This window comes from Pezoporus wallicus, unplaced genomic scaffold (assembly GCF_028554395.1).
Source record: "Pezoporus wallicus isolate ANWC-B61680 ecotype Strahan unplaced genomic scaffold, APGP_CSIRO_Pwel_v1 contig_642, whole genome shotgun sequence".
Lineage (NCBI taxonomy): Eukaryota > Metazoa > Chordata > Aves > Psittaciformes > Psittacidae > Pezoporus > Pezoporus wallicus.
The window spans coordinates 2593799-2618705 of NW_026637470.1; the positions used below are offsets into that span (position 1 = coordinate 2593799).

The following is a 24907-nucleotide window of genomic DNA, read 5'->3' on the forward strand; positions in this document are numbered from 1 at the left end:
TTTTTTTTAATTACATATTACTGCTTTCAGTAAATTCACAAGGTAGTTCAGGAGCATAAAATAGTGCACAAATCACTTCTTACAGCAACATCACATAAGATGACATACAGGATCAAAGAAAAACCCCACTGTGCATGTTTCATAATATAAATTAAGAAAATTACTCAGACTTGACATTTCTACAAAGCAATTCATCCACTAGACGGAACAGTGAATAATTTACCTGGAAATGGATACTGAACATGTGTTATTGGGACATTAACGTACAAGCAGCTTACACAGGAGAATGGCATGAGACAACTTTCCTAAGTGGGGGGTTTCATACACCTCTTTCATGAAACTTCCTAAAACAGTGTATGAAATTCAGTCTTTTCACTCTCTGGAATTAAAGATGGCTAGATTATCTCTCCAAGTACTAAAGGGTTTGCACTCAGATTAAGAGAGAAGATTATTACACTGGAGACCAGCAAATTGTAAATGAGCATGTAATATACTCTTGTATTGAATATATTTTATTGTACTACCAACTGTTGATCCAAAAGCACCACCAAATATGGGCTACTACAAGTAAACGGGTTATTCTATACACTGAAAGGTAAATCTTTTTTACAAAAAAAATATTTTTTGCTGACTGCTTTGCTGAGTTAGCTACTGATAAAAACCAAGGTACACAGCGATGCATCGGAAAGCATTATGCAGAACCTGGGTGTCAAAGGGTTTGTTACCTACCTAATGCAAAGTAATCAGAAAGCAGAAGTAGCATGGGAAAGCAGTCAACATCTTTCAGTGTAAGCATACAGAAAATTGTAGCTGAGGAGTCAGTGTTGTGGTGGAACTGACTGACCCTTCAGTTCATGCAAAGATGCACATTTAGATCTATTTGAGTCACCCCCAGCTATGTAATAGATTTGCAAGATTTGCTAGATTTGCAAGAAGGCTCCTGTGTGTGATACACAGGACTAGAAATTTCATGTATGGATTCACACTTCAGGTACAGCAACTATTACTTGAGTATTTATTGTCTATATGTATTTTTTTGTACTGCATATAAACGTGTAACCTCCAAAATATTAACTGTCTTTACATGCTATTGTATTCTTGATAGAATAGTTTTAGTTTAATTAATATATACACAGACCTATTTAAGCACAGATCCATTACCAGCCTTTTTCTCCTAACCATTTCTCCAAACAAGCTCAAAAATAATGTTAGCATTAACTAAAATACAGTTAGCTCTACCCCATTTCACTATAGATATTGGCCAACTACATTTGTAATGGTGTATGATTTTTGGTTTATTGTTTTCTTTTTTTACAGGATGAGAACATAATGCGATCCATGCAGCTCTTTGAAAATGTGATTTAATGAAGACAGTAGGTCTACAATTAATGGACAAATATGAGTTATTCTGCAACATTATCTAAAAGATGGATTTCCACTTTATCATAAATAAAATTACTCAGCTTTACACTGAGACATGTATTATGCAAATAATTTTTTATTATAAACTTCTCCCCAAAAAATATTTTTAAATTATACAATTTAGCACTTCAGCAGTGGCTAGTTAGTTAATAAGACTGCTCTTCAAAGTCATGTTTTCACTCCAAACCCAAACAAAACAAGACCTTACATTATTATAATTCCAACACATTGATAAAATAGATACTATAACAAGGAGATTAACTAAATATTCTAAGTTTTGCTACTCATTTGTATTGGATTAAGCTCCAGATGTCTGAGTGTATTTCTCAAATAATAGCTTCTAATTTATACAGAGGTATTACCATGTTTGGTTTTTTTCCAAATTTGTATGGTGTAGTCCTCATTTTTTGAATAATACTTTGAGTTAAAGTGCTGTACTCAATATGCAATGCACATCATGCTGCTATTGCCTTCCACCTTTGACTTGCTTTTCTATTAAAAAAAACCCTCCAAACCTAACAAAATAGGTAACTTGAAAAGAAGAATTGCTGTAGAACAAAAAAGACATTGCTTATAGGTAGATATACTCCTTAACAAATATGAGTAAGCTTCTATCAATCACACTTATCTAATGAATCTGCATTTATCATGAGAGGAGTCCTACATACTGTATTTCTAATTCTTCTTCAACGTGTCTGCAAAGTTCTTTGCTTAAAATTAAGGATCTTCCAACTTAAATTTTTCATGAAGAAACCCAAAACTGTTTCCATGAGTATGTGTCTTTCTGCCTTTAATGAAGAAAAGGCATGAACTTTGGAATCTTTCATCCTGCCTCAGTGCTCAGAATGAATATTACTATGTAGTATCATATATTAATAATGACTGACTGCTAGACAGGCTAACATCTGTATCAACTTTCTGCAATATCTTCAATTATGAGACAGAATGAAAAGAAAATGGGAAACTTTAGCTATACAATATCATCTATGTGTACAAATGCATTACTTTTTTTAGGATCACATCTTCATTAAGATTGGAGCTACATTAATTCTGAACCTGGAAAGACTTTTCTATAAAAATATGTACCTAAATATAATACTGCCCCCCTATCCCTGTAATTTTTAAGATATACAGTCCACAGAGGTTTCTTCAAAAGAGGTGAAATACTATCAGATATAGGCCAATCTTCATTGTGACATTGCTGCAGAAAATGTGAAAGGGGATTAATGAAATAGAAAGAATGTTGCAAGTGCATTCTTTGGAAAAATAAATCAGGTATCTATTCTGGTGTAGAGATGGGATGTTAGAGGCATGTTGAAGGCTGCTCTGCTATCACCAGTGTAGGATAAGAGTAGTACAATACATGTACACCTGAAATCTGCTGTAGTGTGCTTGTGTAAACTAAGTGTGCACAATTTGTTAAAAAAAAATAAAATAAACATGAAGAAAAATCAGCAGCATGATCGATTTTTTAAAGTTGTTAAGCAAATACCTGTATTCAAATTAAACTTTTTTGTCAACAAGATTAATTTTTTTAAGAGGCTTAAATACATAGATCTTGCTTTTGCACAGTTCTGATCTTAGCATGGTCCTGAAGTAAATCTAATTTAGCCAAGCAGTTGGAACAAGTCCAGAGAAGGGCCACAAGGATGATCAGGGGACTGGAGCACCTCCCATATGAAGACAGGTTGAGAAAGTTGGGGCTGTTCAGCCTGGAGAAGAGAAGGCTGCGTGGAGACCTCATAGCAGCCTTCCAGTATCTGAAGAGTGCCTATAGGGATGCTGGGGAGGGACTCTTCATTAGGGACCATAGTGATAGGACAATGGGTAATGGGTTAAAACTTAAACAGGGGAAGTTTAGATTGGATATAAGGAGGAAATTCTTTCCTGTTAGGGTGGTGAGGCACTGGAATGGGTTGCCCAGGGAGGTTGTGAATGCTCCATCTCTGGCAGTGTTCAAGGCCAGGTTGGATGAACCCTTGGGTGAGATGGTTTAGTGTGAGGTGTCCCTGCCCATGGCAGGGGGGTTGGAACTTGATGATCTTAAGGTCCTCTCCAACCCTAACTATTCTATGATTCTATAAGCAGTGGTAATTTAAAAACAAAATTTAAAAACAAAATTTGAAATTGCTTTCATATGTTCATACAATAAACTTTTTTAATACCACATGAAACAGCATCTTCTGATGACAAAAAAAAAAACAAAACAAACCAAAACAAAAACAAACAACAAAACACAACCTTTAAAAAACAAATTTAAATTCCAGAATTTCATTTTCCGTAGGGGAAAAAAAGTTCTGTGGCATATCTTGTTACTCAGTCAGCTCTCCCTTACAGAGAACCCTGAACAGTATTTATTACAAGACCTGTTAGGAATTATTTTATCAAGTTCAAATATGTTAATGGAGAAATGCTGCCCCCTACAAGGCTTGACAGCCAGGTAAGCTGACTTCTGCAATCTTTTTATTGTCTTCAACTCGTGGGGGGGGTTTTATAGCTTCTACATTCAGAAGTGTATTAGCTTGCCTGGTGCTGAATTCACAGGCTGGTCTTAAGCACATCTGTGGCATTACAGAACTTAATGCAAAGGGCGCACAATGTAAATACTCCAAAGTTGCCTGATACATCTTGCTTACATTCAGTAGGCCAGCTAACTGGATTTTCAGCTAACTGGAAATAATTGGTTGAGCAAAACCTAGGCTGTGGCTCTATGGAGCAACCTGATGTCTCTGCATTGTGTTCTCCAAAACTTCTCCAGCTTCTCAAAACAATGTGCTGATAATGCACTGAGCAAGTTCAAGTAGCACTGCATGCTACCTGTTTAGTGTGTTCTCATTCATACCTTTAAAAGCTGACTCTCAAGAAGTCCAGATGATTTCTCATAGCTCTACATCTAACCCAGTAAGTCCTGATGAACCCAAAATGCATCAGCTGTGCCTGCAGCACAAAGTAAGTTATGTGTCTGAAAAGTGGGTGTACATATATAAGATACTATTTTAGTAATTAAAGCCAAATTATTTTGCATCACACATGTACAAAACATTAAAAGCTGCTGACATATTAAAGGACATTGTAATTTACAACAAAATAAGAATCAATATTTACTCTGCTTTTGAAATAATAGCCAGTTAGTCAATGTCATTGTAAGCACAATGCATATGCGAACAGCAGCCAATACAGAGAGACTTTTTTTAAGTTGTCTTCCATAATTACATATTCATAAATTGATAGGACTTTTCCCACTCTCCATCATACTGAGGAGTTGTGATTATTTTAAGAGATTATACCGTACCCCAAATAAGTGTCAGTGACATTCACAGGCAGTTTCTTTCCAAACTTCACTTTACAGTACAAATTGCTACAGTTTTCTTGTTTAAGAGGAGACAGAACAATGTGTTGGAATTTTAGATTTGATGATAGCCGTAGCCGCCTGTTGAGAAAATAAAACAAATTGAAACAAGAAACACTAGTACTACATATGACAGCATTCATATAGTCTCTATAAATTGTATAATTCACAACTTTTACTTAGTTATCTTCATTATTAATCAAATCATAAAAAAATGAGAAGTTGCTATTTGCTGAGAAATTTACTGTCAAAAATGCTGACAACAATGAACTGAAAAAATGGACCACTGTGATAGGTAATGCTGGAGAGTAAACATCAAACAGAAGAGATATGCAAATTCATACCTAAAACTGGGCATAAATACAGACATGATATACTATGGATTTTTAAACAGAGAAGTAATACTCTGGAAGGGCCTTCCAATAAGAGTAAGAATCATATACATTTTAACACATGTAGAATAGAAATTTTATAAATTCATTACTTGTATTATATAATATTGAGTACAATCACAACTTAGGAGTTTGTTTCCAGTTTATGTTTTATCTTATTATAGTATTTTTTTAAAAGACTTACAGAAATACCTACTCACAAAAATGGTAAGACTACAATAAATCAGCGGACAGACAGAAGAATTAGAGGTCAGTGATTCTCTGGATTAGTTACATTATCTAGAACTGAATTTTCAGATCATCAAGATGAGATGCAATTTTCCTTTTCCTGTCTCACATCATTTAAATAAAAAACTCTCATGCTGCTTTATTTGTTGTGATGTTTTTCAGGTCTGTAATACAAACAGTGATTTTGCCCTTAAATGAACATGAGAACACGCACACACACAAAAAATGAAGTACAAACTTAGAACTATAGGTAGACCTATATTTATGGTTCCTACTCTTTAGGTTATTCTTATTCTTTACCAATGACCATTTACTATAATACATGCAAGTGTTCATAGGGTCAAGAAAGCCGGTATTTTCTCTTCCACATGAATATCCAAGCCAGTACTCTTTTTTCTTCTCTCTTTGCACATGTATAACACAACAAAAAATGGCAACAGTGTTCAGCAGAAAAATATTCTGCCATCTGCTACTTAAAGCTTTTTTTTTTTGATATATTTTATTTTTAATTTATAGCAATTGTAGCTCTAACCTCTATGTTAACCAAGGTGGGCTGGAATGGGACTATCTGATTTCCACAGCAAGTGATCTCCATAATAAGCTATTAGTGAGAATGGTCAGGCATCATCAATAACAGCAAAAAGTCTCTTTTAGAAAGAGTAAATCCTGTTGAGAAAAGTATGTAGGCTCACAAAAGAAAGGAACGCATAGCGTGCATCCAGCCCAACTCAGGTGTCAATATTCCAGAAGGGGAGGAAGCTGTTTACTAGTTGACATTTGGTGAATTCTTGGATCATTCTTCATAGGCAACTAGCCTACCCTATGGACTGTACAAGGAGCTCACAAGCTTTACTCCTCAGTATAAGCATTAACTTTCTAAGAAGTGTTGTAATGCCCTACTTGGAGTAAGGACTTAGGCATCCTGGGTCTTACCCCACACAACTAACCCATCTGTCACACCAGTTCAAACGCTGGGTGAAAAAAAGTCTTTCTAGAGAAAAGGAAAATTTTCATGAAAGAGCAGCAAGTATTTCTTTTAACTACTAAGTTTGTATAAACTTCCCACCAAGGACAATAAAATGTTCCAAGCAAACATCATAGGTAGGAATCCACATGTATGTGCATTTGCTCCAAAAAATAGAGCTCTCCTGAATGGGGCTTGATGTGGTGTTCTGTAAGAGTCAGCCATGCAAATTCCTATGTATGTATGGATCCCTTGGAATATTTTACTGAGACATTCTCTTGAATTTCCTGCTCAGAGATTAAAACAATGGAAAATACAAATGAAAAGTGAAATATAAATAATGGATTACAACAAAGCCTAACTGTCAGGATATGGATTATCCAGACTAGACTTAATGCCATTTCTGCTACCACTCAATATATCAACTGACTAAAACAACTCTTTCACTATGGACTGGAATACAGCTCAGCTGATTGCCATAGTGCAAAATTCTGTGGTTTATGATATATGAATAGTAGTGACATGTAAAAATAAGCAGTTTTCAGAATGGGGTAAATCTGAAAGAGAGATGGAAGCTGATCTGGCAAAGCTGCATTCAAATGTGAAGAGTACAGAATAGTCATGAGATCAGCTCACCTTTCCACCATATTGCTCCAACTTCTGTAAAGCAGCAGTAATTTTTTCTCTAAATTTCTTGTTCATTAATCTCCTTGAAAGCTATTGGAAAAGTAAAATAAAAAGGTTAGTTGCACAATGTAATACAGTAGATGCAAAGAGGCCAATATAATTCTATTTTATTACTTTAAATTTCCACAGATAAGATGAAATAGAGATGAAAAGGAACCACTTTATAGCTTGTCACTGATGTCAAAGTATGAAACTCAGTGAAGGTAAAAGGAATAAAATGTTAAGTGATGAGAAATGTTAATTCAAAGAAAGCTCAACTGTTCGCCAAAAAATGCTTCATTTTTCTTTTAGCAAATTTTGAAGACCTATCAACCTTATAAAAATTAATTCTTAAAGTGTTGCCCAGATGAAAAGTTTACACATTTTTCATGTGCACTGAAAAAGATTTATTATAGTGGAAATGCTAAAAAAAACAACAAAAAAACTTCCTGCAATTTCTCCCTTCTGCACTGGATGCCTAAAAGGTCCTTTTATTTTGCTGTAAAATCACACTTTGGAAGTAGGCTAAATGAAACCATGACAAGCCCATCTGACAGAGGAAGGATGTCTACAGAAGGACTCAGTATAAAAATACTTTCCATAATCTCCCTCTAATTTTATTTAATGAAAAATTCCTTGTGCAGAATTCTCATCTGAAAGAAGTGGGAATATTTGCTTAAGTTAATTTATTGGAACTCTCACAGATCTGTTAAAATGTTCACACTTCAAATGCAAAACTCAACATAAACTTCCCTTCAAAACACAGCCTCTATTTCACCTCAGGCTTGAAGCTGCATCTTTTTATTATTTTTATTTTCCACTATTCTCTAATTTATGTTAACAACAGTTTTTGGACCTTGCTAGAACTTTATAAGTCACCATATTATTAAAGAATTATGGACTTACACAGGGGAATATATGAAGCTTGTTTTTCATGGAACTTGAGTTGTACTGTATCTATGCAGATATTATAGTAAACTTCTCAACAAAAGTACAATAAAAATACAGATCATATTTTACTATAGCAGTAAAAACTTACATTTGTGAGTAGATGCTTAAGATGATCATTAAGAGATGGGCCAACCACAGCACTCAGTTGAACTAAAGCATCCAATCCTCTTCCAAATACTTCATCATCTGAATGGGCCTCCAGAGGGGGAAAGACAAATCCCATCAGCAATATTCAGACAAATGCACAAGTTATTTTTAAAAATTAAAATTACTGTGTAACTGCTACTTGCTATAATGTTACAAGTTTAGAAATCAAGTACAATGTAACAATATTAGTATCTAGAGGTAACATTTAAAAAACATGTATTTTTAGAGTACAAAAGTATCCATAAAATGTCAGAGAAATTCTTGCCTTTCTTTTGAAACAAGGAAACTAATAATTTATTAATGATGAAATAAAAAATTTTGCATGCAAACCAAACAGTTTACTACACCAACAATTTCAGGGCTCCCAGCATATTAGAAAGAACCCTTCAAATACTGGTATGTTGAAATTGGGAGATGACATCTTAGTTACATAGTACCCTGAATCTATGTAATACTTAACCATAATTGTCTTTGTTGGAGAAACACAGGAGCCAATGAGTTTCTGGCTCAATTAATTTAGTCCCTTGCCAGCTCTGTCACCTGCAGCAATGCTCAGGCTGTTACCTACTTCTAGGGTGCTCTGTCATTCTTGTTAATCCCATTGGAAGGTTCTTCTCTACCTGAATTCTCTAATGGTCTAGTTATTTCACTCTTCCCTTAGCAGAGAAATTGATTCACAACAATTTATTTTGTTCTTGTATGAATACTGACCTTTATTTAAAGTTATTTTTCCACTCTGATATTTGGGCCCTGAACATTTTCTTGTTAATTAGAAGTCATCGGCTGCTTGTGTAGTAGAAGGTTTAACAAGACTTTATACCAAAATAGTGCAGCAATGAAAATTACCAGATGAATAACAGTAATGGGAAGAACACATAAGAATATTTTTTCTAATTTGTCTTCCAAACTGAACCAAAGATACTCATAACACACAATTCTGATCTGTTACACTTCTGATCTGAGAACACAAAGAATTTTCAACCTTTCAGTGACCTCTATAAAACCAGAACTAATACTCAGGTAGATTAAAGGATAGCAAGAAGCTAAACCAGAAAAGAGCTCTGAAAGTTATGAAAAAAATCCAAAAGAGATTACCTTTGAGGACCATACTTTTACCTCACTTTATTTTCTGAATGAGTAGAAAACTTAAAAACGTTTAAAAAATTAAGAATATGACCTCAGAGATTTTAATGGTATTCTTCCCTTTTTCTCATTGGCATATTCTATCTTTGTAGCAGGTTTTGAATTTTTAAATCAGAGTATCAGAATTATTTGGGTTGGAAGCCAAAAGCCTATGAAATAGACTTATCATGTTAATATTTTCCATGTAGTCCTCACCAGCACAACAAAAAAAAAAAAAACAAACCCAAAACAACCTGTATTAAAATATCTGCATGAAGAGTAAGACATACCAGTGCAGCCTTTAAGACTGGAACTAGACGAGGTAGTAAGGGAACTGCTTTTTCAGTAGCACCATCAATCATAAGTAATTCTTTAAAACCCTCCTTTGAAACAAACGTATAGGGATGTTTTGTTTCTCTCAGACCCTGTTGCAAATGTAAAACATGTTTGCTTAACAGCGAGTCTTCTTTTAAACAAAAACAATAAAAAAGTTGCACATACCAGCAAGATGTTTAGATTTTATTACATCACTTCAAAACATAAAGTACACTAACTCCACCATGTGGAGCCACTGCAACTTTGCTCAGAGAATATTCTTAACTAAAGAACTACAAATAGCAATGTTCTTGCCCATCTTCATTCATACAAGATCCTCATAATTATTATTTTTTTTTTTTTATTTCCCTAGGAGGTGAGTCTGAGAGAGCTTGCTTAACTTGTTACAAAATGCTGTTTTCAATTAGGAAATCCTGCATCCTTAACTTTGCAAGAAAATTGAGTTTACCTCTGCCAATGTCACAAGAAGAGGATCAAAGGGAACAGTTTCAGGAAGGCATTCCCACTGCAATCTGTGCTTTACTGATCCATGCACTAACCTATATAAAAAAAAAGTTTTAACAAATTAACATATAATAATACACAATTTATTGCTAACACTATTGACTTCTAATACATCACAAATTGGTTTGCAATATTACTAAAATTTTATATACATAATTTCAATATGCACTGCTGTCCTTAGTGAAATGGATAATAGTATTTAACAATGCAATTATTATCATTTCCAAACATGGTGTTTTTCAAAATTCTGCTGCCAGTCACATAGAAATCAGAAAAAAAAATTACAAAATGTATAGATGCCTCTCATAATGACACAAAGATGCTCTCCTTGCAAAGTCACTTATTTTGATAAATATAAATAAACATTTTCCTCAAATAACAATTGGTAGGTGAAGTCAATTGAAACTAAAAGAAAATCATATTTGAATCCATCAGTTACTCCTAAGATACATAAAAATGCTGTGTATTAATGACTATTTTATACATGTATATTCATGCATGAATGATTACTTAAATTTTTGTTATGTAATTTTGCATCCACTTACAAAACAGTAAAGTGCTTACTGACTAGGCAAATATATAATAAACAAAAGCAACTTAAAGAACCACAAACTATTAATTACTAGTAGTTTTGTTAACATGTGATATTGCTGACAACTACAGAATTGGAACATTCAAGAAAAGTTGTTATACTACTCCAGACAAAAAAGACTGCAAGTTGTCTACTTACTAAAGTGGCATGTATTCTATTGTTAGTAGGGAGAAGTAAACACCATTATCCGGAGAAATAAACTTCTTTCATGAAAGAGCTTCAGCAAACCTGCAAACACCTAGCTGCATTTTTAAAAAATAGCTATGGTATTAACGCACAACATAGCAAAAAAAAAAAAACAGAACCAAAAGAAGGCAATTTCAAAGACATGGAAAATTGCCTTCTGTTCTGAAAAGAGGTAAATATCAGAAATCTTTTCAGAAATGAATGGAATCAAACAGCCTATCTAAAAGATCAAACATGAATAGATGTATTTCAACCTGTGTAATTCTACCTAACCATCATATACTTGGTAAAAAAATAAACAAAGCCTACCCACCTGCACGGAATGCCACCTTTAGCGTATATAGCAGCAAATGCAGAAGTTGGTCGAGAATAAGCACCAAACTGTGACCACAGAAAAACAAAAAAAAGCATTATTTATTAATAACAATGTTTGACAACTCTTATGAATATGTTACAACTCCAGTTTACAAATAGAAGGAACTTAGTCATATGAATCTAAAACGAATACAATTCCCCAACCCTGCAGCTATGGGGGGTGGAAAACATATTTGCTACATTTACCAGAAAACTGCTTTTCAGAATTATCTGGCTAGGAAGTTGAAAAAATTAGTAAATAATGTAGGATCAGAGCTGTCCTACTGGAATACCCAGTATTTCTATTTTCTCTTGCAAATCTTAAATAAAAAATCGTACAGGTTTTCTCCTTAGTTGATTTAAGGACATCCCACTTTCCTGATGCTCTTATTGTTGGTATACTGGTAACATGCAGAAGGCATGAACTCCAGTGCCATCTTGACCCAAGTAGAGACAAAAGGACAAATGGAAAGATGTGGGAGAAACTCCAAATGTTGGGTAAGACAGTATAAGGTCCCTGAAATCAGCAGCAAGGTTCACATTGGCTGAGAATCTAGGGAAGACTCGCTGGAGAAGGAAACTAGCAGCCTCACAGGAGGAAAGCCTATCCAAATTTGGCTTTTATCACCTACATGCTTCTTATGTATATGAACTGTGATATTTGTTAGCATGATCATTCAATGCTACTTTTCAGATTAAAAGCCTTCTTTGCAAGTCTATGTGAATAAACAACTTTCATCAGTCTTCTCCTGAGAACCCAAATTCTTCATAAAGTATTACATATTCACAGTACTTGCGAGCTTCAAGTAATGCTCTATTTTGCTAGATTTTATGAGTTCTTGACGATCATCAAGATGATACCTGATTCTTGGTTTCGCTGCATAATTGGAATTAGCTCCTGTAAAGTAGCAGGTGTCAAAATTTATAACTATACCAAATGAACTCCAACCCTTTTTAACAATTAGTTCTAAATCTTTTTTCAGGGCAAAAGCACGCATAAAATAAAAATGTCACCATCCATGCCAGAATTGTACCAAGCCCCCTTTTCCCCTTCTTTAAAAAAAGTAATAAGCATATTTACTTCTCAGGCCTTTATGCTTAGAAATTAGGGAATGTATGATTAATAACAAAAGCTTAGTTTAAATTTACACAACAGGACCAGAAAAAGAATGTCCTGCATGTATTTCATACAGCAATGAAATTTCTTCTGACAGGAGAACTGTTTAAAACAAACAGAAAACCCATCACCTATACTTCATCCCTGGCAGCGTTCAAGGCCAGGATGCACAGACTCTTGCGTGACATGCTCTAGTGTGAGGTGTCCCTGCCTATGGCAGGGGGATTGGAACCAGATGATCTTAAGATACTTTCCAACCCAAAACATTCTATGATTCTATGATTTTATACATACCGGATCAATAGTTTTAGGATTCAGCTTGTCACTAGGCTTTGGTTTAGTTGCGGGTTGTGGAGAATGTGGCAAAGGAGATGTCTTGCTCTTCTGTACTGCAGTCTTAGGTTTTATTTGGATGCCTGATGACATTCTGAAAACATTGCTTTCTAGAAATGATAAAGATTAAAAACATATAATAATTTTCATTCTTATATGACTGTCAAGTGTTAAAATCCCCAAACCTGAAGACTGACATGAACAATCAATCAAGAAAATCTCAGTAAGTGTACTAGAAAACAAATGCTTATTCTTACACATCTTACGCAGTACATGGGATAATTATGACAGTCTTGTCACTCCGTCTGTCAAGTACACACATTTCCTAATCCTCCCCTTTACTTCTGCACTTTGACACCTGCAGCAAAAGTGAAATCAGCTACAGTTTGCTTTTAGGGTAGCCTACAGAAATCTCAGCAGTATTACGGTGCTCAGCAGAACAGCCAGCAGTGAAATAGGTTGGCTGAGTAAAGTAACAGCAGAGGACAGTAACAATCTGAGGAATAGCCAGGATGAAGGAATGAACAGAAGAGCAAGTGGATTAAGAACATAAAAAAACAAAGCAGAATCAGTAACACAAGAGAACAGAAATAAAAAGCAGAAAAGGAAGAACACAGAAAATTAATTCTAATTCATTCAGTAAGAAGAATTAAAAGTATTTTCTTAAAAAGAATGCAAAAATAGCTTTCTGTATACATCCTTAAATACTGATTTAGGTATACATATCTTCTAAATGTTAACGCATCAGTGTTAACAGGTGTTACTATATATGTTTGTAATTGGGTTAAAATGTCCCTGATAAAATTAATAGTCTACTGCCTTTTAACTTGCCAAGCCTGACACTGATGAATAAACCTGGCAAGAGGTTTCCAAACATTAATAAAATTATAAAATGTGAAAATGCTAGTTCTGAATATTGTAATGTTCAGTAATTTATGCTGCAGTGCAGTCTGGGTGGAGAAAAAAAAATAATAAGAAATTACATTCCTTTCATAAACAAAAAATGACACTGTATAGAAATTAAAACAATGGGAAGCCAATTAAATAATACACACAAACAAATATTGCCACAAGGATGAGCATGGTGCTTGCCATCCAGTCATCACCTTTCCCAAGTTGATGACACCTGTTTTTGTCTACAACATGATTACATTCCAAACACTGAGATAAGGATGAACTAGAGTGGCTGATTTTTTTTCTATGCTGCTTCCACGTCCTCAGCTTTATAAACCACCTGCCCTAATCTCTGCCAGAATCCTGTACATGCAGCCCTTGCTTAGCTTCTAATTCTTCCCTCCAAACAGAATTTCTAGTCAAGTACTAGGATTATTTCCAAATCTTTCGGATTATTTCTGTTTCTGGTAAGAAGTGATAAGGTCCCAGCACTTACATAGTATGCTATGCCCTTATGACTTGCAAAAAAGAATGAAACCTGATGTCTGTTTTTACTGAATGTTGAAAAACAACATGCAATAATGATCACCGTATTTTTTAAAATACAAATACAAAGCAAAACTAAAATTGAACATATAAATCAATGCTTCTTGATTGATTATTGTCCTTGATCAGGACTAGTGACGCACATCAGTTTACCCACTGCAGATCTTGTTTTCTTTTTCCTACCATGTTCATAATAATAATTTTCTAGTGACAGTCTTTTTAAAAGAAGAAGTAACATATCACAATTAGACAATTAAGTCTCTTCGGAGCATTCAAAAACTTACATGACACTTATGGGAACCGTTCTGCTTGTAAAGCACAGATCATTAAACCCAGAAATAATCTGAAGCCCTAAAAGATAAACAATAACGTAGGAAGAAAATTTAGTGATTTTGTTAAGTGCCAGCTCATTATCACAAAACTCTAATCACACTAGTGTCAGAAAACACATTTTTAACTATCAAAAAAATAAGAATCAAAATGGCTTTACACTATAAAAACACCATATAAATTCTTGACATTAGCATTATATATCACAAAATAGTGCTATCAGTGTCAACCCTCTCAATGTACAATTGCTCATAATGCAGTCATCTTGCTATTAACAATATGTTTTTCTCAGAAAAGTATTCAGAAGTAATTCAGACGTATTCAAATTCTTTTCTTTTCCAAGAAGTAATTGAGATGCATGCCAATGTCTTTACTAAGATTTTAAATAATGACAAAATCTTGACGCACTTAAAAAGTTACCATCAGTTAAAGTAAACAATAAAGGCCGTGACAACAGGCAGGAACAATGTTAGCCCTCTGGGACAAAAGGCAGGACTTGAGTACAGTGACAAGGGTTTTGTAAAAACTAAATTGAGACAACATGCCTACGTATTGGCAGAGGAGGAGGTGGCAGAGAGTGGAAAAAGGACTTTTCACAAGGAGGCCTTAGTCTTCAGCGCAAGATGAAAGTTCTTGTGTAGTCACGAGCTGGGAGAGCCACATGCATTTGTAGAGAGAGCAGACAGCAGAAGTATAGCTGCGAGTCAAACAACTGACACACGAGGTACAGAAGTGAACCATCCTACTGGCAGAGGACAGACTTCAAACAAAGGGCAGAAACCCTTGAACAGAAATAGAAAAGGCACCTTTAAAAAACGTCTTCCAAAGCAGGAAAAGTGCCTCCTGGAGTTTGGGTTCTAGAAGTCACTTAAGAAAGGCGGAATGAAAGTAAGTACGATTTTAAAGGCGAGGTTGTTTCCTTACCCCGGTGTCAGCTCTCCCGGAGCGCAGCTAGGGCAGAGAGAGAAAAAAGTAAGGGGCACCAAGCACCTCCAAGAGGCTTAAAAGGCAAAGCTCCGACAGTCACCACAGAGCCGCAGGTCCGATCCTCTCCACGGGACACCAAAAGACCCTGTGAGACGCTGGACGCGCACCCCTCTTCGGGGGCCTCTCTCTTTCCCGCAGCTCCCGCTCTCTTGCGGGGAAGCCTAGATGAAGGCGGCCAGAGGGGACCACCGGCCCGATGGGCAGCAGTACTCCCGATCCTTACGGCCCCTCCGAGAGCTCCCCGCGGGCCCGGACTGTGCCGGTCGCACGATACCTAGACCTACGACGCTTCCTGACGGTTGCCACGGAAACTACGGGCGTCCGAGAGGCCAATCTTCCTCGGCAGGCCGCGCCCGCGGCGGAACGGAGTGGCGGCACTCAGCGGTGACCAAGCACGATGACCGCTGAGGTGATATGGCTGCCCCGGCGGCCTGGGGTTACCCCGGCGCCGTCCTGCCGTGCTGGACGGTGTGGGGGCGAGTCTGCCGGGGCAGCTCGGTTGCCAGGAAGTGCCAGGAGCTGGGGCATCGTCTTCAACTGATCAGAGATCAGTACTTGCTGAAGAAAGAGCAAAAATTAGATGAAAAGGCTCCATATATGTTTGTGATTAGAATGGGTATGGTGCATTTCCAGGTGACATTGCCACTCATTTCTATCCACTGTCTTAATAGTTTCCCATTGGAAACGCGATTTGGGAAATACTATTTTGCTTTTATTTATGTGTGACAAAAGTGTGGCTTTCAGGGACAGAGCGACATTCCCATTTGTGATCCTTTTTGTTCCAATAGTTAATTTTTAGGTGTGGTTTGTTTGTTTTTTTTTTCTCCAGTTAATCCACTCATTTGATACTGAAATCTCTTGTCATGAATACAGTGTTTATTCATGCAACATCACATCTGAATGTGGTAAATGACCTTTCGGGTAAAAGGTCCCAAAGAATTATGAGAACGCTTCCTTGCTTTCTTCAAGAGATGGGTTTATTCTTTCATGCACACAACAATAAATCTCCAAGCAAGATATTTTCTTGGTTTGCTTGAATTGTGTGGGATACAACCTTTCCACCACTGCATTCTTTCTCATTTACATAATTTTTAACAAGGAAGTGACTGGGACTGCAGAAGTGAATAAGAAACTTTTCTGTTGGTTTTCCACAAAAACCCAGAAGGGAATGCACTGATAGTGTTGAAAAGTAGTTGTTGACTATTTGAAAACTACCATTGGCATTAGAGTTTAGCAAATGCTGGCATTTCATAATTAGTTTTCTCCAACATGAATAGTTTGTATCTGCCATTAATGGGAAGTTGTAAGTGAGGACATTTGCAGAGTTAAAGTAGGGCTGCATAATTGAATGCCTTTGGAATGCATTAGCATAAGAGGCCTTTTGGAAATACAGAAGGAAAAAAAAATATAACAATAATGCTGGAGAAGGGAAGAGTTCTATTTTGTTTCTAAGTATTTTTAACTAAACCCAACAGACATTACAGTACTTTCACAAAATTATTGTGTTGTTCCACAGTAGTAAAGGCAATAGAGGAATGTATGTCTTTTTTATCCGTAAATTTTACAGGCTGGTAAATGGTCTTAGAAAAATCCAGTAATTCTAAGGCAGACTGTGCAAGTCTTTGAAAATCACACTACAAAATACAGACCAGCATGATCATCTCCATAATGAGAAAAAAAGAACTGCTTTTCTGAGCAAGGTTTATATTTAGCTCAGTGGTTTAGTATCATTTTATACATTTTATGTAGTTGCTTTGGGAGTGCAGAGCAGACTACAACTACATTCAAGCGTGGAAGAAAGCAGTAGTACAATTCCTAAGTCAGTAGGAGGTATGAACTGCTGTGTTGCATGAAGCAAAATACCACTGATCAGTTCTGTGGGGTCAGCAGCTCCCACTGAGTTCCTGGAGGCACAGAAATGGCTGGGTTGTAAAAGGATGAGTTAGACTCCAGCCTCTGTGCAAGAGCAGGGCTTAGTTCAGAGTTCAATCAGTTTCATGAAAAATGAAAAATAAAAGAGTGTTACGGTATGGTGGTGCATATGGTACAACGGAGAGTCTTGCTGTACGTTTAATGTTAAATATACAGACTACACTGCTTGCCTTGCAGTGAGAGGTGATGTGTTGCTGAATATTGTCATGGGGAATATGGGTCAAAATACTTGTAATAAAATGTTTTTGTTAAAATAAAATACTTTTCATACTATGTCCCACTATTTTTGATGGTTGTAGTAGGATCTAGTCTATGACATTTTAAACATATTTGGTGGATGGACAGTTTAGAAGGAAAAATACTGTAAGATCTATATAGTTCAACAAAACATGACAAATTTTAGGTTTTTCTCCATTGTGTTGATACCACTTTGTAGTCTTAAATATGGTGTCATGAGCTGCTGTTATTACTCAAAACTTGTGTAGCATTAGCTCCAGTTATTGTGAGTTTCTCTATTATGTATTTTTTAGTTTGTTTAATTTAACTGCCATAAATCTCTCTAAATGATTGAAAGTGAGTAGAAGACAAAAATATGAATAATTTGCAAGGAGATTTTATCATTAAAAGAAATGTGGTCACTGACATGTATGTGAGTGTGTTCAGGTGAGTATTTATAAATCTGAAAATGAAAGCTGACTCTGCACTGATTAGTTTTTCATAATAACAATACTCAACCAACTTAAATAGAACCAATGATTAGTTAATTATCCATTACTGCTGATAAAACCAATATGCAATTTGACTTTTCATTAGTCACAGTTAAATAGTTAATTGCTTAGGGGTAGGAGAATTCAACAAAGCAAAATGAATTCTGAGGCTTCTGAAATTAAAACTGAGGTTTACTGGGCTATGGCTAATTAATAGAACATCACATAAAACAGTCCTGTTAGGTCTTTTTGTCTGAGAACACTTGTGTTTTTTTTTAAGCTAATTTGTTTTGTATGGTTTAGGCTTGGCCTTTGGCCAGTGCCAATTGGGAAATGGTGGAGAGAATATTTCTTCACAAGTACAGACTTTTGGATGTGGAAGGAAGGGATTTGGTACTTGGATTTTTGTAATTTTTCTAAACCAAGTGCAATTTTAACCCCAGTTGGAGGCTAACAGCTCTTACAACCTAGTAAGAACAGTAAAATAACAAAATATGTTTCCTCAACATATTTGGTAATCCTTTTTAATTTCTCCAGTAACTGAAAAGTCAGAAATTCTCACTGGTCTCTCAAAAAGTGCACATTCAAAACTCAAGTCTCTAGGAGTGTTTTCCTCAGGTAGTCTTCAAACACCATTCCCCAGAGCTTTTATTCTGACTTTACCACTCTGCATGCATTATAAATAGTACCCTATAAAAAAGGAGTTATTTTACAGGGTTTGGCAATACAAACGAGCTACAGAATAGACTGTGGATACCTAATTGTAGCTTTTAGGTTCCTCTGCAAAGATTTGGATGTTCCAGGCACTTTCATTGACAAGGCATTGTCAAGGTTACCTCAGTGCCTGTCAGAAATTGATAGACCTATGAATGTTCCCTTATATCCTCAGCGAAAATTGGTGAAAATAGTGCTGTTTAAATTGAAGGATTCTAGGTAACAAACCATAGATATTACTGGATAGCTTAATATTTTTTTCTGTAACACACTAGTAATTACTTGATCACCTATTGTTAAGTGCTGAATTGCTGTAAGGATTTTGGATTAGCAGATCAAAGTCCTGTGGAAAATTTGCAGGCAAACTCCCAAGAACCAGACTGATCCAAGGAATACTTTCAGGTTTTCATATTGCAGAGTAACAAAAATGCATGCAACCATGACACCCAAATTTAGGAACTTTTCATTACTTATGAAAGTGCTTAAAACAGCTGTGCAGTTGTTTGGTTATACTTTTATTCATCTTGTACTTATGACCATACAAACCCAACATTCCTATCTCCTGTAGTTAGCTCGTACTGTCAGAAGCCGAAATAGACCACTTATACCCACATACCAATGAACTGTACTGTCTTAAAAATGAAGTTAGGATTAAAATGAGATATATCAGGATTTGTTTGTTTTCTTTCTGATTCTTCTAAATTTTCATATTGCCATCAATAATGGCAGTTCAGTTTGTTCTTTATTCTGGTGATGCCAATTTTTCAGGAAGAACAATTCGTTCCATTGCCATCTCTCAGATGGTGGCACAATCACAGCTACTTCTGTAAAAGTACTTTGCTTATTTATGGAGAAAGATCCATTCCCACAGTCAAAAAAGTAACAGTTAGGAACCTATATTTCTTTGAATCCCTGGATCTAAATCCAAGTTTTATGAGATTTGGTTTCCTGCCTCCCTGCTGTTCACTGGAATCTTGAGTCCTAATTTGTTTAAGGAGTCCTTACCACACCACAAAACGTCAATAGGTAAACAACTAAGAACAAGACTCAGAAAGTACCGAAGGTAAGCAGGCAGTGGCCAGCAGTAGCTTATGGGGAACATTAACGAGAAAGCTGTGGGTTCAGGGAAAGTAGGTGCCAAGCACTTGGGGGGAAAGAAAAGAGGGAGTTGGATATATATCTGTGAATTCTTGCCTGGAGTTTACAATGCTCAAAATGCTCAAAGCTAACAAAAAGTTTTGGAAGCAGTGCTAGAGGGCTTACTGGGTTATGGAAGACTCAGGTTCAAAAATCTGCTTTTGCGTGATTCGGAGCATAGACTCGAACCCAGGCTCTCCTGCCTCTCAAACGTGAGGAATACAAGGTGATATATCCAAGTGTTATTCTTGGCTGCTTTAGGATGTCTCTGATTGTCCCAGAGTACCAACTTTCATTAATTATGCTTTTGACCAAACAGGTGCAAGTACCTGTAAGTTGAAAAATAGAGAGAGACTGTATCTGTGAGCATAGGAATCCTGAAAGATGAACTGGTACCCAGTGTCACAGAAAATAGTAACAGGACTAGAAACAGCACGTTCTCTGTATAAACCAGAATCTACCTTTAAAAAATGGGAAAGAATATTCAAGGGTGACTACTTTATTACAACTTTGGGTGCATTGAGAAATGTTCTCCACTATTTTATATTGCAGATAGTTTTGTATGATGAGTGCCACACTACACAAATAGAAAAAGAGCAAGTAAGCTGGCCTTTCTCTTCCCCCCACAGAGAATGCCATTATTCTCTTCCTGCTGATTTTTGTGAAGCTGGAATTTGCTTTTAGGCATACAAGAAAGTTTTCATGGGATAATGTTCTTTAAATGCAAGACAGACATGCATGGGTTTTAACTGTGCACACCAATTTTTATAATTTTTTGAAAATAAAATCTCTCTACTAAATTTCTAAAGAAGGATAATCATAATATAAATTCTACTTAGCAAAATAATTAAGCAAAGGTTGAAAACTTGCAGCTGATTGTTAGGGTGCTGCTATGAGAGTTGACCGACATGTTTTCGCTGTCAGGGTTGCATAGAAAAGAACAGACAACTATAAACATTTGAGGCACACTCTGCAGTTTTCTGTTTTCCCACTTGGTGGCAATCATTCACTGTCTTGCCTTCCTGTTTCTGCGGTTTCTCTGGGAAAGCTGCTGCTCTGTGTTTTGTAGTCCCTCGGTTTGGTGAGAGAAACAAGGGAAAACACAAAGTTTTCTGTTACTTCAAATATCAAGGGTGGCAAAATAGAGGAGTTTGTTAAGTGGAAATGGAAGTATTCCACAGTTCAGTTGTCAGAGAAATTGTGTTCTTTGTTAGGAAACCTTTTACTATTCTTTTTTCCCCACTGTAAGGCACGGATCAGTAGCGGTATATAAAGCATTGATTAAGAGCAAGTCTACTGGGCTTTATAGGCCTGTACAGAATGAGGTAAACAATAGTAAATGTGAAAAAGTTGCCCATGAGTTAACAAGCCATCACAAGAGTGCTGCTTTTTTGGTTGGTTTTCCTTTTTTTTTTTTCTTTCCCCAACAGCAAGAATAAATCCATGTATTTAGGACTTCTTGGTCTACAGAGAACATGCTGGGGCAGAGGTGTTGTTGCCCTGGCTAACCAAAAATATCTCTGCAGAAGCTGTAGCTGGGCACAGTGTTGTCTTTTATAACGTTAACAGATCTTTCAGCTTTTCCCTGAGTCCATGAGGTTCCTTTTGGTGGATAAGGGTGAAGGGTAGCAAGAGCATCTGAGGCACACACAGCTTGGATGTACTGCCTCACAAAAGCATTTAATGTCCTCCACACACCAAGCACAGCAGGTATTTGAGATAATAAGTCCAGGGATGGTAAGAAAAAGTATATTTTTTATGATATAGAGAAGGCTTGAAAGACAGACTTAAGGTCCATAGAACTCAATTCAAGTTCGTGGCTGAGGACTAGTAACAGCCTAGGAGTGCTGGCTGTAGTGATGGTGATAAGGATGGGAGCTGTGGTAATACAGCTAGAATCAAAGCTGGTGGTGATAGTAAAAGTAATAGTTTTCATCTTTACTCTTTTCAGAAAGTGGTGTAGCAACAGCCCACAAGCCCCTCTGTCCCTTGCACACAGGAGTGGGGGTGTAATACTGTACTGCTGTCACTTTCTCTACTGGATTTCAGAGGAAGATGAATTCAGACTCCGTAAAACAAACAAAGAGACAAACAAACCAGGAAAAAGAAACAAAAAGAAGAAAAATAATGCCTTTCTAGGAAAGGGTGGTGGAACGTGGGGGAGGAAAAGGAGCAGTGCACTGGGGTTGCAGAGGAAGAGAGAGGGGGGGAAATTAAAAAATGAGGATATCAGGAGGGAACCACAAGCAGAGCACAGCATGCTCATGACTTTTAGACTTCTATTCATGGGTTGTACTTCCTGTAATTCAGACATAATTTTGGTTTTCCACAGTTTCACTTTCTGATATGCAAAGAGACCTGGAAAGAGAAACTAGAGGGATATTGGTGGGGTAGGAGCTTTTGCTATATTCATCATCATAGCACACTCCCATAGTCTTTATTTGAAATAGCAGAATATAAGCATGTATATTTTTGAGAAAGGAAAAGGAAAGAATGAGAAGGGTAAAGGTACAGAATGAGTACCTCACTGCACTGCTGTTCTGCAGACTGCACTGCTGTCACTGAATGCTAACATCATCCCACATGTTTGGGTTGGCTGGTGAAACTCATGGGCTGATATCCCTGTGGAAGGTGCTGCAGCATGTAGGACTAATCTCAAGAGCAGGTTGAAAAGAGTAGTGTGCTTGTAAGAGAGGCTGGGAATGTGATAACCTGGAAATTTGGTAGTCTCTGTAGGATAAAAACTGATAATTATGCAGTATGGGGTGCAAAAGAGGAAGCTTACTGAGAGCCTGTCTGGTGCAGGTATTTGCCATGAGACAAGTGGCAAGTGTATCATTTATCAGCTTTGAGTTTTGAAAGGTAATTATGTTCACAAGAGACCTGTGTATTAAAAACAAAACTACTATGAACTTGCCACCTCACCAAAAAATCATTTAAAAAGTATTGCGCGTTCTGTCTAACTGAAAGAATGTGATTAAACACTGGGTCAGATCAAAGATTAAGACATCAGTGTCCTGTAGTTAACTGTCCCATCTGAGACAGCCAAAGAGGGTGCCTACAGAAGCCTATGTGAACCATAGCAACTGTACATTACATTTCCCTTGAGTATTCTCCCAGCTTTCAGCCATTTGCCATTCAGGAACAGCCTGAGCCAGGGATGACTGCTGCATATTCGGTAATCTTCAATGGGTTTCTCTCATCTGGGTTTCTCCTGTTGAACCTCAGGAGACTATTAGTATTCACAGTAGCCAGCGACGAGGTGTCTCATGGCTCACACTCACCTTTTCATGTTGATTGTGAATTTGATACCTGCTAGTTTAAGTCATATCAAACAGTGCTTCTGCTCAAGTTTTTTCAAGGTTAAAACAAGGATAGGAAAAGTTTATGTCATTCCACAGGTTGTTTTTTGGCTAGTTAATGAAAAATATGGTGTCACTTCCCAGATTCTCAGTACCCTCTCTTTGTTCCTAAAGTCCCAAACTTCTTTAGCATTTAACTTTTCTAGACAGTCTGCAAAATTACAGTTTGTTTAATTATAACAGTTTTTCTATTCAGTAATGTAAAGCAGTTCGGTCTGTAGTGGGCCAGAGTGTGCTTTGTAACTGTCAGATGGCTCACACTGTGTATAGAAATTTTACAAAACACAGAAGACCTCAAGGTGTTCTCTCCTGTTATCCTCATTCTTTTGCTGTTTATTTTGCTTATTTGCTTCTTTTGCTCATCTGGAAACAGATAGAATTTTTGGACAGGACACTCTAGTCTGTTGCCTGTTCCAGCCCCACCTCTCACATGCTTTTATCAGTCACTGTAGGTGTAAGTTTCTATCCACAAAACTGAAAATGGCACCATTTTCATTACCAGCCCAATCTAGGAAGTGCAGTGTTCCACTGAAAATATTGGTAAAATATATTCTTCAGAGCAATGTAGTATTATTCCATCCTGTTTGTCCATTCACTTTTTTTTAGCATACTAAGAATGCACTTCTAAAGTGATTCTGTAAGTTATAGTATGGTATTCAGTCTTGGAAACTGTTAACAGTGTTCTAAAGGTGACTTAGTAAATAATAGTGGTATTATTATTCGTTGAAAAGTGAAGCAATCAGTGAGGGACGAACAGCGGTAAATAAACAGGTGTCCTTGCACAGTCACAAAAGGACTGTATCTGTTAGGGCAGATATTGTGCGCATTCCACAAAGTAGTGAACAAAAGCAGTGTGTGGGGGAGGTTAGATCACCAGTTGGAGGTTTTTTGGTCAGTTGATTGGTTTTGTTTATTCTGACTAGCTACATTCTTGTTTGTGTAGGTATTTTAATGCTTTGTGACTTTTGCTGAGTATTAATTATCTATCAAGGGCAAGAAGTGCCACATTCTGGGGAGTGAAGGCAATAAGGTTTGCATAAAAAAAGAGTTCATGAATGAGCTCTGAGGCCTTGGTGCTTGACAAGCCCTGGGGCGATGAGCTGAAACCTTGAAGGACAGGGAAGGTAAACAAGCAAGCCTTGGGAGGATGGGCCGGGATGTAGTTGTGGCGGAATCTCAGCTGGAGGCCAGAGGATGTGGGGATTGTGAGAGGGTCTGAAACACTGTGATTGGACTATTTACCTGGAGAGTTTCACAGTGGCCAATGAGATTGAATGTTGTATGTATGTGCAGGTTGGGAAAGTACCAAACAAGGAGATAAAAAAGGCTTGGTGGTAATAAACGAGGATTTGAGTCTCTGCATCAACTTGAGTCCGTGTCATGAAATGCCACACCACTTGAGTGATTTTTCAGCATGTATATTATTTCTTTGACTCAAATAATAATAATATTATTTACACTGTCCTTCTCCACCAAGGTGCAAATTTGCACTTGGTTTTATGATATAGCTTAGGAATTTATTCAATAATTTATTCTTAAAGTGAAGAGGTGATATTTAAATCTCTTTGATTTCCATTGTTGATCTGATCTATTACTTACAACAACAGTTTGCATCCTAGCCATGAATATTGTATT

At 36.6% G+C, this 24907-nt stretch overlaps 2 protein-coding genes across 14 annotated transcripts in view; one reads left to right on the top strand and one right to left on the bottom strand.

Annotated features, from left to right (window-relative positions):
- Positions 1-1482, top strand: part of KCNIP4 (potassium voltage-gated channel interacting protein 4) — a 434877-nt gene extending 433395 nt beyond the window's left edge. For all 9 annotated transcript variants that reach the window (XM_057405630.1, XM_057405637.1, XM_057405633.1 and 6 more), the window contains one exon: positions 1318-1482. In XM_057405630.1, coding sequence (XP_057261613.1) covers positions 1318-1365 — 48 coding nt within the window. In that variant the 3' untranslated portion in view covers positions 1366-1482. The remainder of the gene's footprint in view (positions 1-1317) is intronic.
- Positions 1483-4092: 2610 nt separating this feature from the next.
- Positions 4093-15812, bottom strand: PACRGL (parkin coregulated like). Of its 5 annotated transcripts, none has more exons than XM_057405641.1 (8): positions 15705-15812; positions 12625-12773; positions 11173-11240; positions 10026-10116; positions 9532-9666; positions 8061-8168; positions 6992-7072; positions 4093-4852 (listed from the first exon to the last, which is right to left on the bottom strand). In XM_057405641.1, exons 2-8 carry the CDS (start codon positions 12754-12756, stop codon positions 4796-4798), a joined length of 672 nt encoding a protein of 223 aa, XP_057261624.1. In that variant the 5' UTR covers positions 12757-12773; positions 15705-15812; the 3' UTR covers positions 4093-4795. The 5 variants fall into 5 exon arrangements, with proteins under 5 accessions (XP_057261624.1, XP_057261622.1, XP_057261623.1 ...); XM_057405639.1 differs by lacking the exon at positions 15705-15812 and adding an exon at positions 15358-15479; XM_057405640.1 differs by lacking the exon at positions 15705-15812 and adding an exon at positions 15240-15364.
- Between the last annotated feature and the right edge of the window lie 9095 nt (positions 15813-24907).

Excerpts from the sequence above, each read along its gene's own strand:
- PACRGL (XM_057405641.1), bottom strand. The coding sequence starts at position 12,756 with ATGTCATCAGGCATCCAAATAAAACCTAAGACTGCAGTACAGAAGAGC. Across the intron at positions 8,169-9,531 it reads CAGTCTTAAAGGCTGCACTG|GCCCATTCAGATGATGAAGT; the intron begins GTATGTCTTACT and ends CCCCCTCTGGAG. Across the intron at positions 7,073-8,060 it reads TTAAGCATCTACTCACAAAT|CTTTCAAGGAGATTAATGAA; the intron begins GTAAGTTTTTAC and ends CTTTTCCAATAG.